This window comes from Argentina anserina, chromosome 6 (assembly GCF_933775445.1).
Source record: "Argentina anserina chromosome 6, drPotAnse1.1, whole genome shotgun sequence".
NCBI lineage: Eukaryota > Viridiplantae > Streptophyta > Magnoliopsida > Rosales > Rosaceae > Argentina > Argentina anserina.
The window spans coordinates 35,829,289-35,843,441 of record NC_065877.1 but is presented as its reverse complement, the minus strand read 5'-3'; the positions used below and the strand labels follow the sequence as shown (position 1 = coordinate 35,843,441).

Below are 14,153 nucleotides of genomic sequence, written 5' to 3'. Positions count from 1 at the left end.
GATGGCTTCACACCTCTTACCCAAGTTCAAGTTTCAACCGTCAACAAGGCATCGCTACCGTGTGCACCTTCGTTGCATGTAGCACAAGTCCGACTTACCTCGACACAAAGTCAAGTCGATCGAGTCGCTATCTTAACTTATAGCAAACTTAAAGTTTGCACTAGTCAGCAACAATCAGTACAACGTCCCCGCAATCTTGATATTTAGCTCTACTTATTGCTCAAGTGGTTTAAGTAAAAACCGATCATCTTACAGAGAGGTAGAGAACAATCCTAGCAGTCATCTGCCGCAGGTCTTATTCGAACTCAATTGCAGGTTTAGTAAGCACTTGCACTCAGTCGTTTGAGAATAATGAAGTACGTGAGCGCATTCAACAAGCCGAAGTAAGTTGTACATGACTCATAGGTACTAGCACTTCAACGCATACACAATCAAGAACAAGGCAAACCATAAGGGTTCACCGCTAGCGTGCTGACTGTTCGCTGGAAGTAAAATTATGAACCAAATAGTCATCACATAAGACATGTATAAGGAAGATAATCTCTAACTGATGTAGGAAACACAAATTAATACAAAAGGGAAAAAACATTGTAATCCTAAAACAATATGTACGATACAACAAGTCGTTAACTAACTCCTAATGAGGAAAGAGCAATTTGATCTTGTACGTAGTGAAAAGAACATGGATCATTCTGGATTCTCTCCCAGAATAATGATTTGTAATTACATTTTTTGATTAATGAACAGTTGGTCATGAACTCATTTTTGAAAGCTTATAAGGCAACCCACAATATATTTGGGTTTTCTGAAGAGGCAGGAATTGAGGATCGATATATATAAATTGGGCAAGACTATATATGGAATAGCAAACTTTATATCAATAGAGTCTGACCGACTATCGATCATACCAACCATTCGACCAAGACGCCAAGTTACATAATCGTATAGCTGGAGTGCAATTTGTAATATAGTTTAGAATCAGATCTGAATGAAATGAGAGATTTGTCATTATGTTGCTGGTGATGATGAGAAAGTTCTACCTATACATATTAGTTGAAGTCTAGTTTAAACTACTTCTCTCATTTTATATGAAATGATAAAACTCGTTTGTTGACATATGCATCTGGTTTAGATTCCCTATCATGGAATTGGTGGACCAACTACTCAACTTGATTTAGCATTTACGATAATTAATTTTGAACCTGAGCATAATTTGGTCATTTATTTCGGTATGTTTTCGTGTAATATCATCGTTCTCTTGATTTTCTTGCTATCAACATTGTATCGAGATATGAGCTCATAACATCAATATAACTCAAGTAAGATTCTACGTATCCAGAGTTAGAGATCAAAATCAGAATGCAGCATAATGTTTATTGTGTTTAATGCTTTAAAAGGATATTATACATGTCCTAGTGTAGTGTGGTTGCACCATCAGAATATTGTGCTAATATGAACAAAAGTAGATGTTCCCCAACAAAATCAATAATTTGATTCTGTCTAAAGGTTGTATCATGACCCTACATTCTTAAGATTCTTTCTCTAATTATAAGAGAAGAATTTCAAACTTTTTCTAAGAATAAGATCAAATCTCTTAAGACTACTAGTCAACAATTTTCACTACTTCTCGAGCATACTGCATAATTGTAAAACCCTATATTAATACTAAAACAACAGCACAACTAGTCATAATTATGTTTTGATTCACCAAATAAAAGAGATTTTGCAATTTAAAATAATAACAATCAACCAAAGAAATCAGAGACGTTTGGACGTTGGTCTTGTTTGCGGGTAGATAGTCGAGACATGCTACCTCAAATTTTAACTATCACTCCCCACATAGCCTTATAGATTCATCAATATTCAGATCAAAATCATTATGAATTCCATGACAATATAGCTTATATGTGCTTATATAGCCCATAGTCTGTAAAAACTCGGGTGTATTATAAAATTTATGAATTCTAATAAATTATACCAACTTGCGACCATAAAATTTTAATACTCCAGAACATTATAAAACTTTTGATACAGAGGCTTGATAATACTAGTCACTATAATCCCATAAAAGCCACCAAAAATTAGGCAAAATGATTAAATCACAGCCCGGAAAAGCTGAGGCTTCTCCCTTTTTCCTGGACCGCCACGTGGAAAAAGAAGAACCCTAAAGTTTGAAAATCCCCGTAACGAACAGCGGTGTCACAGCTGAACATTTCCACCGTCGGCGATGAAAAGGCGTTAATCCCGCCAACTTGCCACGTCACACCCCAAATTAATCAACTTGTTTATTTAAAAAAAATAAAAGAATTAAAAGAGTGCAGTAGAGAAGAATAGGGAAGTGGGAGACAGGTCGCCTTCCTCATTTGCTTCGACATTCCTCAGCACACCAGTCTTTCCTCTATTTCCCAATTTGCCCCTTTTCAGTCTTCTCCAGACGTATATATATAAGTTTACATGGAACAACAACTGAGACATATTGCAGACTCGTTCTATGTGTTTCTCTTCTCTGTTACATAACACCACCACCTTCTTGTTCTTCAGGTACGCTTTGTTTCTTGTTTGTGTTTCTGGCTTATGTTGATCACTTGAGCATGGTCGTGTTTTTCTTATGTAGTTCTGTTTGATTTTAGTGGGTTATGGCACTTGTTTTGTTGTGTTTTTGTCTTTTTCATATGAAAGGACATGGCTTTAGTGTTTTGTGGAGACAAAGATAGGTTCTTTCAAGCTGTTGAGTTTCAATCTTTTCTGGGTTTATATGTTGACATGTGTTGTTTCAATCAGTAGGGTTCTGAAGGTTGTTCTGTGCTATGATTTGGCCGAAAATGGATTGGTTTGTTAAGGTTATGAACTTATGATCAATATGGAAAGTCAGTATGTGTGTCCTAGCAATACATATGATCTGTTGCTTCTATGTGTTTGTTTTCCACTTTTCTTATGTTGCTGATTTTAAATTTTTGGGTATTAGGTTTATTTGTTATATTCTAGTGAAGCTAGAATAGAGAATGCCTGGATTAGATACGGATGAAGTGAATGGGAATGGTGTTGTAGAGGAGCATAGTGGAGAGTATACATCTCACAAGGAAGTATATAACCAGCAAGGCTCTCCCAGGAGTCCGTTGAGCCCTCAAAGTCCGCATAGTGACTCCATTTGTCTGCCTATGGATGGTCCGATTGACACCTCAATTGAGCAGCTGTATCACAATGTATGTGAGATGCAGAGCTCTGATCAATCTCCATCCAGGGCTAGTTTTGGATCATTTGGCGCTGAGTCGAGGATTGATTCAGAATTGAATCATCTTGTTGGGTATGTTCATCGAGATGTTGAGGTAAGGAAAGAGGTTGTTGTGGAAACCAAAGAGGAGAGTACCTCGACTCCTGAAAAAGATAATGTGTCTGTGGAAACAAAGGTGAAGGCTCAATCTCCTAAGTTGAGTCCGAAGAGCAAGTCTCCCAGTCAGAAGCCTCCGCTTGACAAGAGGAGTCCAAAAAGTGCAAGTTCAGTGATATCGAAGAACAAGCTAAGGAATTTGGCTTTACGAGGGATGAAGCTTCAGAATGGTATTGATGATCCCTCTGTGGAGGGATCGGATAACCCTGACCTCGGACCCTTCTTGCTTAAGCAAGCAAGGGATATGATTTCTGTTGGTGAAAGTCCCCATAAGGCGCTTGAGTTAGCTCATCGGGCAGTGAAGTCGTTTGAGAAATGGACAACCGAGAAACCCAGTTTAGAGTTGGTCATGTGTTTACATGTTTTGGCATCGATCTATTGCAGCTTGGGCCAGTACAATGAGGCAATTCCAGTTCTTGAGCGGGCCATTGATATTCCAGATATAGAGGATGGCCATGACCACGCACTGGCCAAGTTTGCAGGGTGCATGCAATTGGGTGACATTTATGCAATGACAGGTCAGATTGAGAATTCAATACTGTTCTACACAGCAGGTATGGAGATACAACGACAAGTCTTGGGAGAGACAGACCCTAGATTTGGTGAGACATGCCGATATGTAGCTGAAGCTCATGTCCAAGCATTACAGTTTGATGAGGCTGAGAAGCTGTGTCTAATGGCTCTCGAAATCCACAGGGAGAATGGTTCTCCTGCTTCACTTGAGGAGGCAGCAGATAGAAGACTCATGGGACTCATCTGTGATTCAAAAGGAGATTATGAAGCTGCTCTTGAGCATTATGTTTTAGCAGGCATGTCCATGTCTGCTAATGACCACGAAACAGATGCAGCTTCAATTGATTGCAGCATCGGAGATGCTTACCTGTCCTTGGCTCGCTATGATGAGGCAGTCTTTTCTTTCCAGAAAGCACTGACGGTGTTTAAGACCACTAAAGGAGAGACACATCCAGCAGTAGCTTCTGTGTATGTCCGGTTAGCTGATCTTTACAACAAGATAGGGAAGTTTAAGGAGTCCAAGTCATACTGTGAAAATGCACATAAAATCTATGGGAAGCCAAATCCTGGAATCCCTGCAGAAGAAATTGCTAGCGGTCTTATTGATGTTTCTGCTATCTATCAATCCATGAATGATTTGGAGCAGGCCCTCAAGTTACTCAAGAAGGCTTTGAAGATGTTTGGTGATTCCCCAGGTCAGCAAAGTACAATTGCAGGAATTGAGGCTCAGATGGGGGTAATGTATTATATGATGGGAAATTTCTCCGAGTCATACAACACCTTCAAAAGTTCCACAACCAAGTTCCGGGCCAGTGGAGAAAAGAAATCTGCCTTGTTTGGGATCGCTTTAAACCAAATGGGTCTAGCCTGTGTTCAGCTCTATTCAATAAATGAGGCTGCAGACCTGTTTGAAGAAGCCAGGAACATCTTAGAAAAGGAATATGGGCCATATCACCCTGACACATTGGGCGTGTATAGTAATTTGGCTGGTACATATGATGCGATGGGCAGGTACTATGTTTTTTTTTCTCTTGGCATTCATTTGCTTTATTTAGCATGTTATCCCTCAGATGAAGTATTTATCAAGCTTTGACATGCTTTAGTAAAGCTTGATTCTTTAGTGACACTAATTCTTTTTTGGTGGCTTGCACAGGTTGGATGATGCCATTGAAATCTTGGAATATGTTGTTGGGATGAGAGAAGAGAAGCTTGGAACGGCGAATCCTGATGTGGCCGATGAGAAGCAGAGGTTAGCCACGTTGTTGAAAGAAGCAGGCAGGGTGAGGAGCAGGAAAACCAGATCGCTGGAGACACTTCTCGACACTGCCTACCCCCAAATTACAAGAAGCAGTGACATCATTGAGGTATTGTGATGCAATGTATGTATATAGGCTTCATATGTAAAGCATATTCTAGTAGAAAATTGGTTGATTTCGTTTGTTAGGTTGTCATTGGGATTCTTTGGTAAAAAGATAAGCATATAACAAGAAGAACATCAGGAAGGGGTAGGAGATTCTGGTATGAGTTTGTTTATTGAAATATAAGTAAAGGTCATTGTTGTGTGACTTGTGTCAAAGAAAAGATTGTTTCTTTCTCTAATTATTTTTAGACGTGTGATAATATTCCATTGTCATATACTTCTTTTGTATGCCTTACTGTCAAAGTGTCGATACTCAATAAAGAATTGGTGGAGCATCATATTCTTTTGTTGGTGCACCAAAATACTATTATATTGCTTCTTGGCACGTATGAGAGCATGAAACTAACCTTTGATATTGAATTTTACCAGCTCAGACATATGTTTCTTTGTTTTCTAGAACATGTTTATAAATGACTGAGAACACTGCACACACCATGTCAAGCAATTAGAGCTTTAATGTAAGAAGGCTAAAACAACAATTATCGTTGAAAAACTTTGCTTATTACTTGTCCAGCAAATAATTATCCTGCTAATCAAGCAGACAATGATTATTGATTCACATGCATGGTGCTCACCCATGACAAGCCTCTGTGATTGAAACCGGGGGATCAGATAGTGAGCCATTGATAATTTGATCGGCGATCAATATGTTTGCTGCCTGAGAGTAGTGTATGCCATCCCAACTAATGTCTTGATGGATTATTACAAGGGTTACCATATTCTGTTCCATTCACTATGGCCTTCTTTCCACAGTCAATATGGTATCCCTTGTAACTGCCACAGCAGAATTCGAATGGATCCACAAAACCTGTCATCACCATACATTAGGTGTTAGAAAGGAATCAGTAACATGATGCTGCATACATGTTTGTGGATGATCCTTGAAGTCACCTTCATTTTTCGCATTGCTGATTACTGTATATTTAGCTGAATACATATCAACATAAGTGAAAACTGCATGAGGGAGCTGCATCCTTAAGCGTAATATGCTGTTCTTAAGCTGCCGATTGAACTCCTGAGCCACCTTGTTGGTAGGCTTCAGACAGCCACTCCGGTCCAGGTTTCCAGGCTTTGATTTGTCATAGATAACGTTATAGGGTAAGCAACCATGAGGACCTGTGTTATGCACCCAGAAAAACCTTGCCCCATCTTTGTATAGTATCTGAAACACAGCATATACATTTGAATTAGTACATAACATTCTGTCAATCAACATTTTAGTCATTACCAAGGAATTAGTGCTGCTGCATACATACATTAATGGCTTGGTCTAATTGAGTGAGAATATCAGGAATGGAGGCTCGAACTTGCTTTACTGTCCCGTGTTGAAAACCATAGGCAAGATCATTCTGTCCAATATCAATTGTGTACAGAGCTTTCGAAAAGTCCTCCGGCCTTGGAAGTCTTTGAGCTGGTGCCCAAGTACACCAATTTCATTAGAATGAGAGTGCAGCATAGTAGTTCAGAACTTGAACTTCAAATATCTTAGATTATGCTTGATCAAAGCAGCACAATATGCTACAATTATCACTACTATGTATGAGAGTGGGAGACTGACTGTTTGAACTCTGTTGCTTGTGGAGGGCTATGGATTGAGATTTGAACCTTAAGAACTGTGAAAGTTGAATGCCAAGATGAAAGGGGCTGTAACCGCCTGGCCGAATGGATGAACCGCCGGTTGCGAAATTTGCACCATGCCTGAAATTAGTCCTAATTGAGTCTAAGTATGGACTGAGAAATGGTAGCTGCAACTTCTGAGCTGCACAACAAAGTCTCAAAGTAAGCACAAGCTAATTAGTGACACAATTTGCTCAACTCAGGCAGTCAGGCTCTTAGCATAGCTACCTCACCTATGAAATCTATTACAAGGCGACCATCACAAAAGCGCCCAGAAGAATGTCCAAAGAAAGTTTCACCATTGGGAGGAGGAACCTCAGCTATGGCTGCCGAAATAGCCCCAGTATCGGAGTTTGAGTCACCGAAGTTGTATATGGCCGGAAACTTACAACTTCCAGAACCACCAGCATTCACTCTCAAAGCTATAGTGCCAAGTACCACACATAGTAGCCTCACAAAATCCATGCTAAGCTTTGCTTAGCAACTATGAAGTGTACTTAAGACTAAGAGACAGCAGCATTTGGAGTCTATCAACACATTGAGCAAAGCGAGACCAACTCATATCCCCTATGTGCCTCCAAAGTTATCACAAGTACTAACAGACTGTGACATCAACCATGTCTGTTTCTTTGCTGGGCCTTATCAACAATTATGAAGAAAGATACTTGTGATTTCACATGTGTAACTTTACCAGATCTTTCATGAAGATCAACTCCAGGTAACAAAAGTTTATTTTACCATTTAAGGATACACAATTCCACCTTTTTAACCATAGAATTGAGGGGATCATTTTTGGTTCATAAAATTGAATTGTTCACGGTAAGTATGGTATTTAACACAATAATCAACCGACAGTGACTTTCATTAGTTATTTGCATCGATTCAGTCGGTTTATGGTCCCTAACTCCATATTCTGTGGTCGATAGTAATCGGCCAATTGCACATTATCACCATCTTTATATGAAGTTTCATGATAAAGCAGATGTGATAGCTAAGGCCAGGGTGGTCAGTCCCATTTTCTGCAGGATTAGTTTGTGCCTGGTGCCAAGCAATTGTGCTCTTAGTTTCTTACTGTACAGACTACTAAGAATTATGTAACAGAACTTGCTTCACTAAGAGATGGCAATGCATATAGTAGACGCACAACATCGTTGTATTGTAAGAGAAGTAATGCTAGAGTAAAAGATTAAAATAGATGACTACAACTATGGTAACTGCAGTTAAATTACATTTCACATGGTTCTAGCCCCAGAGACATCAATGCTAATGTGTTGAGCTTACCCGGTGGAAATATTTTCATTTCTTTTATTTGAACCAAAGAATCAGTTAATCAGTATAACCTTGAAAGAAAGAAAATGGAAGGACTAAAAGTGCAACCTGTATGGATTTTCACCAGAAGCTGCCCAAATCGCTGATGCTTCAACTTGAACCAAAACAGTTCTGGAAGCTAAAAATGAACTATTAATGACGATGAGAGCCTATATTTTCTATACCAATAAGCATGACTGAGTAAAACATATCCCAGAAAACTGCATTTCCTAACAGATTGGCTGATTGTGTAGTTGCCGAGAACTCCATGTACTCTTCACAGACGAACAAGGAAATATTATCGTTGGCAGCCTCTCACTTTCTTCAACATGTGGAAAATCAATTGTGTAGTGAAGTCCACGGCTCTCATGCCTAGCAAGGGCACTGCTCACCACCATCTTTGCACAACAAAAGAAATTTCTCATTTCACAAGCCTCAAGCCCCACCATTGACGATTTCCATCCCAAACAGAATAAGTAGTCCTCCCATTTTGCCTCAAGATCATGTACCTTTTGCTCTGCTGCTTCAAGCCTTGTTGTAGAACGTACAATTCCAACATAGTTCCACATGATTGATTGCAGTTCTTTTCTTACTTCCCTGGTTTTTGTCAATATTTTGTTGATCGCATTTTGCTCAAGTGACTTGGGCACAACTGGTCTGGACCACCCATTTGAAGCACTGAAGTCAAGGCTAGAGCTCTTCATGTGATCAATGGAGGGTTGGACTGCTCTTCGAGCAAAAACCAGAGCTTCAAGCAATGAGTTACTAGCAAGACGGTTAGCTCCATGCAAACCTGTGCAAGCAACTTCGCCTGCCACATAAAGGCCCTGCACATTTGTCTCTCCATGGAGTCCAGCACGAACACCCCCACACATATAATGAGCTGCAGGAACTACAGGAATTGGCTGGCGAGTTATATCCAAGCCACATCGAAGGCACTCAGCTGCAATATTTGGGAAGTGTGATAGAATTTTGTCCCTTGGCTTATGACTTATATCAAGTAGCACATACTTCTCATTACGTTTTTTAAGTTGGTCATCTATGCTTCTAGCCACCACATCCCTGGGAGCAAGTTCTGCTCGTTCATCATATAGTGGCATGAATCTTTCCATATCTAAATTGTATAGAATGCCACCATCACCCCTGACAGCTTCGGTGATGAGAAATGCATTCTCTCGAGCCTTGGTAGGTTTGACAGGAAGGCCTTCATCAGCTAAAGCCGTTGGGTGGAACTGAACAAACCTGCAAAACAAAACCACGACAATGAAACCAATTTAAGCCTTTGAGATTACTCTTAATATCCAGATACTAGTTACTCCCTTATTTTTTATATTAGAAAACAGGCAAGTATTTTCCATTCACACCATTAATTCCAGAAGAATACTTTATGAAGTAAAGTAACCAAGTTATATCTTATTTTAAGTCCAAAACAACCCATCTGACATGAACAAACCCATATATCATAGCAGTAAATATTAATAAGCCAAGACCACAAGTTCTACAATTTTTTCACCAAAAGTGCTTCAAAACAGAGAAACTTACTCCATATTGGAAACCACAGCTTGAGCTCGATGAGCCATGGCAATTCCATCTCCAGTGGCTACCTGTACGAGTATCATAAGCAATCAGAGACAGCATTGTAGATGTGATATAGCACACATCCACTCCATGACCAAAGTCCACTACCACCCAATATCAGCCAACTAACTACTTTAAGAAAGGAACTGCAATGATGCACAATGCGAAACAAAAATAACATGAATACTTCAAAGTACCGGGGGATTTGTAGTAGTCGGATAGATTTGTCCAGCCCCACCTGATGCAAGTAAAGTGACCTTTGAAATAAATCGTCTCACCTGACAGTACAAAAAGGGGAGATCATAATTAATACCAGAAATAAGATCACCAATCAGGGTGAAAGGCAGGCAAGAGGATTGGCCTTAAACATATAAAGAGATTAGGTATTGGTTGCAGTCACCTCAAGTGTCTTAGTATTTAAAGTGTCAACACCCAGGCAGACTGTCTCAGAACCATCCTGCATTGCCAGAACACAATTTACGTTATTAAACACTAAATAGCAATCACAAAATTCCATGAACCAGTTTTAACACCCAACAATGTTTATTTATTTTGTAGGTGTGTGCTAAAGTTCCGTGATTTGATAGAGTTGCCTATATGAAAGTTACCCTTTGGACTGAAGTGACACATAGTTTTATATAAAGAACAAGCCATGAGAACAAAGTAAACCTGAGATGTTAGCAAATCTATAGCAAAATGGTGTTGAAACATGAAGATATTAGGATCCTGAAGAACTGCCTTCAGGAGTGCCCGTTCAATCTCCCTTCCCGTCATATCAGCAGCATGAACAATTCTATGATGAGAATGACCCCCCTCTCTTGCTAGGTGCAAGTTGCCATCCTCCCCATGATCAAATGATGCACCCATTGCAATTAATTCTCTAATTCTTTCAGGTCCCTCTGTACAAACAACCTGGAATGAAAGAAAAAACCTGTGGAAAAGCACAAAAAAGTACAATCCAAAATTCATGATACTCGCGCATTATCTAGCTTCCCATCTATGTATATCAACACAAATTATGGCCGAGTGTTATTTACTATGTAATAAATGAGGACATCTCATGAAACAACTGCCAATACTGAACATGAACAAGCATTACGCTTCATTTGGACTCATGGATGGTATTCCATTTAACTTTTTCTTATAACTATTTATTGCTGTTAGTTACCATATAAAATAGCTATTTACTGCTGCATGATTAAAAAAGATAGCCTATAATATAGTTCTAGTAGATTAAAACCAACACCCATGGCAATATGCACATAGGCACAGATCAAATTTCATAATATACGTTTGAGTTCTTGGTTCTATAACATACTCTGACCGTCTCCTCATCACATAGATAAGCTCCTGCTACGATGGTGTCTTGAACATGATTCTCCACAGAATCCGAAGGGCACAGTACAGCACTAACACCACCTTGAGCATAATTTGTATTACTTTCATGAGGCTCAGCCTTGGTAATGACAGCAACAGATCCATGTTTTGCCACTTCCAGGGCATAGCGGAGGCCAGCAACTCCACTACCAATAACAATAAAATCGAAAAACTTAGTGTCACCATCTCTCAACCTTGATGAGGTGACGGTTCTTAAGAGCTTTGAGCTCTCAGTAATTGGAGATTGGGAGGAGTTACATCTCTGAATTTGTAAGAACTTTGAAACCCTGCGCGACCTGGATTGTTGTACCAAAGAGCAAAAATGATAAATTTAGCAACCTCACAACTGACATTAAAAAACTTAAAGAGGGTTTGATTTTATGTCAGAGTTGATGTATGTGGCATTGTATCATCAATAGACAAACTTTTATGAATAATGTTTGAGATTTATGAGTTCTTCAATATGGTACCACATGATTCCAGATGTGCACAAGCAATTACGAAAAAGCAAGAAATGCTGCATGACTAAAGCGATAATTAAGTACCATGAAAGGTCACTAAATGTGACCCAAGAAGCCTTTCTACAACCTTGTGCGTTGAAGTCCCTTACTCTAAAATGCAATTTACCAGTTCCAGCTGGTATACAAGTTGTCATTGCTCCTTCTGCAGGTTTACAAGAATGGGTATAAATTACATCAGCAGTTTCAACTTTCAACTAGGAATCAAAACCTTGTTGTTCTCAAACAAAATCACCATCATAGAACTCTAATAGAAGAAATGAAGTAAAGTAGTAAATTGAACCTACTAAGGATCAAAAACTGATTCACCAAGACTGACACTTACTCTTTTATCCCTTTTTGGATCCATGCACTTACACCCATTTACATTTTAGTGATTTTACATTCATAAGTTTCTCTTTTCTTCTACCCATTTCAATATATGATCCATCTCAATCGATAAAGGCCATCCCATGATCCAAATACCATACAGAACAATTCACATGTCATTTCCATACAGACAGAAGCAACAATTGACATCCAGAATCTATCAAAAATGAAACTTTCGCCAAAACAACAAGTAGAAAAGAACACCCAGCAACTCCATCAAGCTAAAGTTACAACCTTTAATGAGCATAATCCAAATTTCAACGCATTAAGTTACTTTAACCCAAAATGAGAGACTAATACAATGAAACTGAGAAATTGAACATGACCATAGACAAAGAAAAACCCAAAAGAACCGGAGACCATTCTCAACAGAAACAAAAACCACCACAAATTCAAGAACCCATTGAAAGTCAGAATCAAACAGTTGGGAGTCTCAGTACTTACATAGACTATGCTGAACGAGTGTCTGAATTTGGGTTTCAATGAACCAATGAAGAAGAAGAAGAAGAAGAGAGGAGCAAATAGATTGCGGAATAAAGAAGAGCTTTTATTAAAAGGGAGAACACAAGAAATATGAGACGGGGAGAAAATGAGAGAGGGAAAGGAATCACGTCATTCATTGATTCATTGGCCAACCAACCAAGCCTTTTCCTGCTGCTGCTGCTGCCAAACAAGTAAAAGAACCATCGCGGAACTTCGCGCCATACTTCCCTTATAGGCAGCCATCCCTCTTTTTCTATTTTTTTTCTTTTCCTTTAATCTTTTTTTTTTGTCTTCATTTTCAACGGTAATCTTCTGTATATACTTGTTCACCTGAACAGTACTTACGTAATTTGTATCTATGGTTTTTCTGTTTCTTTTATACGTAGAATCAATCAAAAGTGTCTGGACTCTTTCAAAAAAATTAAATGTTAAAACTTCACGTACTTTAGAGTTTTATAAACGTGCTTTTATATGACAAGTTCTAAGTTCTTATGTCTTTGTATATTGCATTGTTCATCTAAACATTTCAAGAAATTTGTCCATGGTAGAAAGCACATATAGCAATTGTCCATAAGTATGTTAAGAGTTTCCCTTTGTTTTTCCTCCCGAGTCTTGACTACTTATGATGGCTGATCGATTAGGATGAACTTGTCCATTCAAAAATTGAGGAGGCGGTTCCAACCTCCAACCTGGTCATTTGGTCAAAAGGAACTAGCTGAGGAAATAAGAACACACAATTTCGTGGTATATTCATGAGGGTTTTGAGCCACTAGAGCATAATCTTCATAAAGTGATCATAAGTTGGCCACCCAGAGTCCAACAAGGGAATAAAAACCAATCTGGGTAGGGTCTCATTCTCTGATTCTGGTCGAGACTGATCGACCCCAAAATAGAACCCGACTACAACTCGCCGAGTAGGGCCTCTGGTCTCATTCTCTAATCCTCTGGTTCTTCAAGTAAGTAGTAGTTATTACTTCATTCACCTTACACCTATCTCCATCAATCCTCCAAGAGTTAATGATCGAGATCCCTTCTTTGAGGTGTGTAGGCTGACAAAGGGAATGTTAGAGTTTTCATGGAGGGGTATGAATTTGCTATGTAGAGATTCTATTGTCCAAGAGATTATTACAGTAAGATGTCGGATCTCGTTTTAGTATAGAAAGACAATCCAAATTCATTACACAATTATAAACTTATGAGGAGGTAATTAGAATTTGTCTACCGATTTAAATGTTTTACATGAATTTGATACATCTCAATAATAAAATACATCCAATAACCATTATGACGACCCGAACTTAATATTATGAAAGTAAAAACACTTGTGTTCACAAATGTGATATTAGACGTTCAACCAACCAACTGAATTGCTTTCACCTCATCAACTAAACAACTTGGGTAAAATGGCAAATAAATTTCAATCTTGCTAAAACCATATCCGACAAAACATACAAAACATCATAAGACTTTTAGTACACGACTATATATCTATACGTAGAATTGTAAATGATTATTGATTAAATTAGCCAAAATTATTATAGATGTTTAATCGAACCCGACACATAGATGGATTAACTATGTT

The 14,153-nt window shown here is 38.7% G+C and overlaps 3 protein-coding genes across 3 annotated transcripts; 1 reads left to right on the top strand and 2 right to left on the bottom strand.

Moving 5' to 3' along the window:
• The first annotated feature begins 2,423 nt into the window (after positions 1-2,423).
• LOC126797605 (protein KINESIN LIGHT CHAIN-RELATED 2) lies at positions 2,424-5,638 on the top strand. The gene is made up of 3 exons (XM_050524264.1): positions 2,424-2,541; positions 2,966-4,912; positions 5,055-5,638. The coding sequence occupies exons 2-3, from the start codon at positions 3,003-3,005 to the stop codon at positions 5,272-5,274; spliced, it is 2,130 nt and encodes a 709-aa protein (XP_050380221.1). The 5' UTR covers positions 2,424-2,541; positions 2,966-3,002; the 3' UTR covers positions 5,275-5,638.
• A 254-nt stretch (positions 5,639-5,892) lies between these two features.
• On the bottom strand, positions 5,893-7,645 carry LOC126797444 (GDSL esterase/lipase At3g27950). Its single transcript, XM_050524072.1, is given in 6 exon segments — positions 5,893-6,007; positions 6,009-6,129; positions 6,213-6,483; positions 6,578-6,747; positions 6,877-7,080; positions 7,172-7,645. Coding segments are annotated over 6 exon segments (1,113 nt in total). The 5' UTR covers positions 7,404-7,645.
• A 400-nt stretch (positions 7,646-8,045) lies between these two features.
• On the bottom strand, positions 8,046-12,693 carry LOC126798783 (L-aspartate oxidase 2-a, chloroplastic). The gene is made up of 8 exons (XM_050525839.1): positions 12,533-12,693; positions 11,747-11,864; positions 11,143-11,497; positions 10,494-10,736; positions 10,225-10,281; positions 10,022-10,102; positions 9,789-9,850; positions 8,046-9,488 (listed from the first exon to the last, which is right to left on the bottom strand). Exons 2-8 carry the CDS (start codon positions 11,854-11,856, stop codon positions 8,477-8,479), a joined length of 1,920 nt encoding a protein of 639 aa, XP_050381796.1. The 5' UTR covers positions 11,857-11,864; positions 12,533-12,693; the 3' UTR covers positions 8,046-8,476.
• Positions 12,694-14,153: the final 1,460 nt, after the last annotated feature.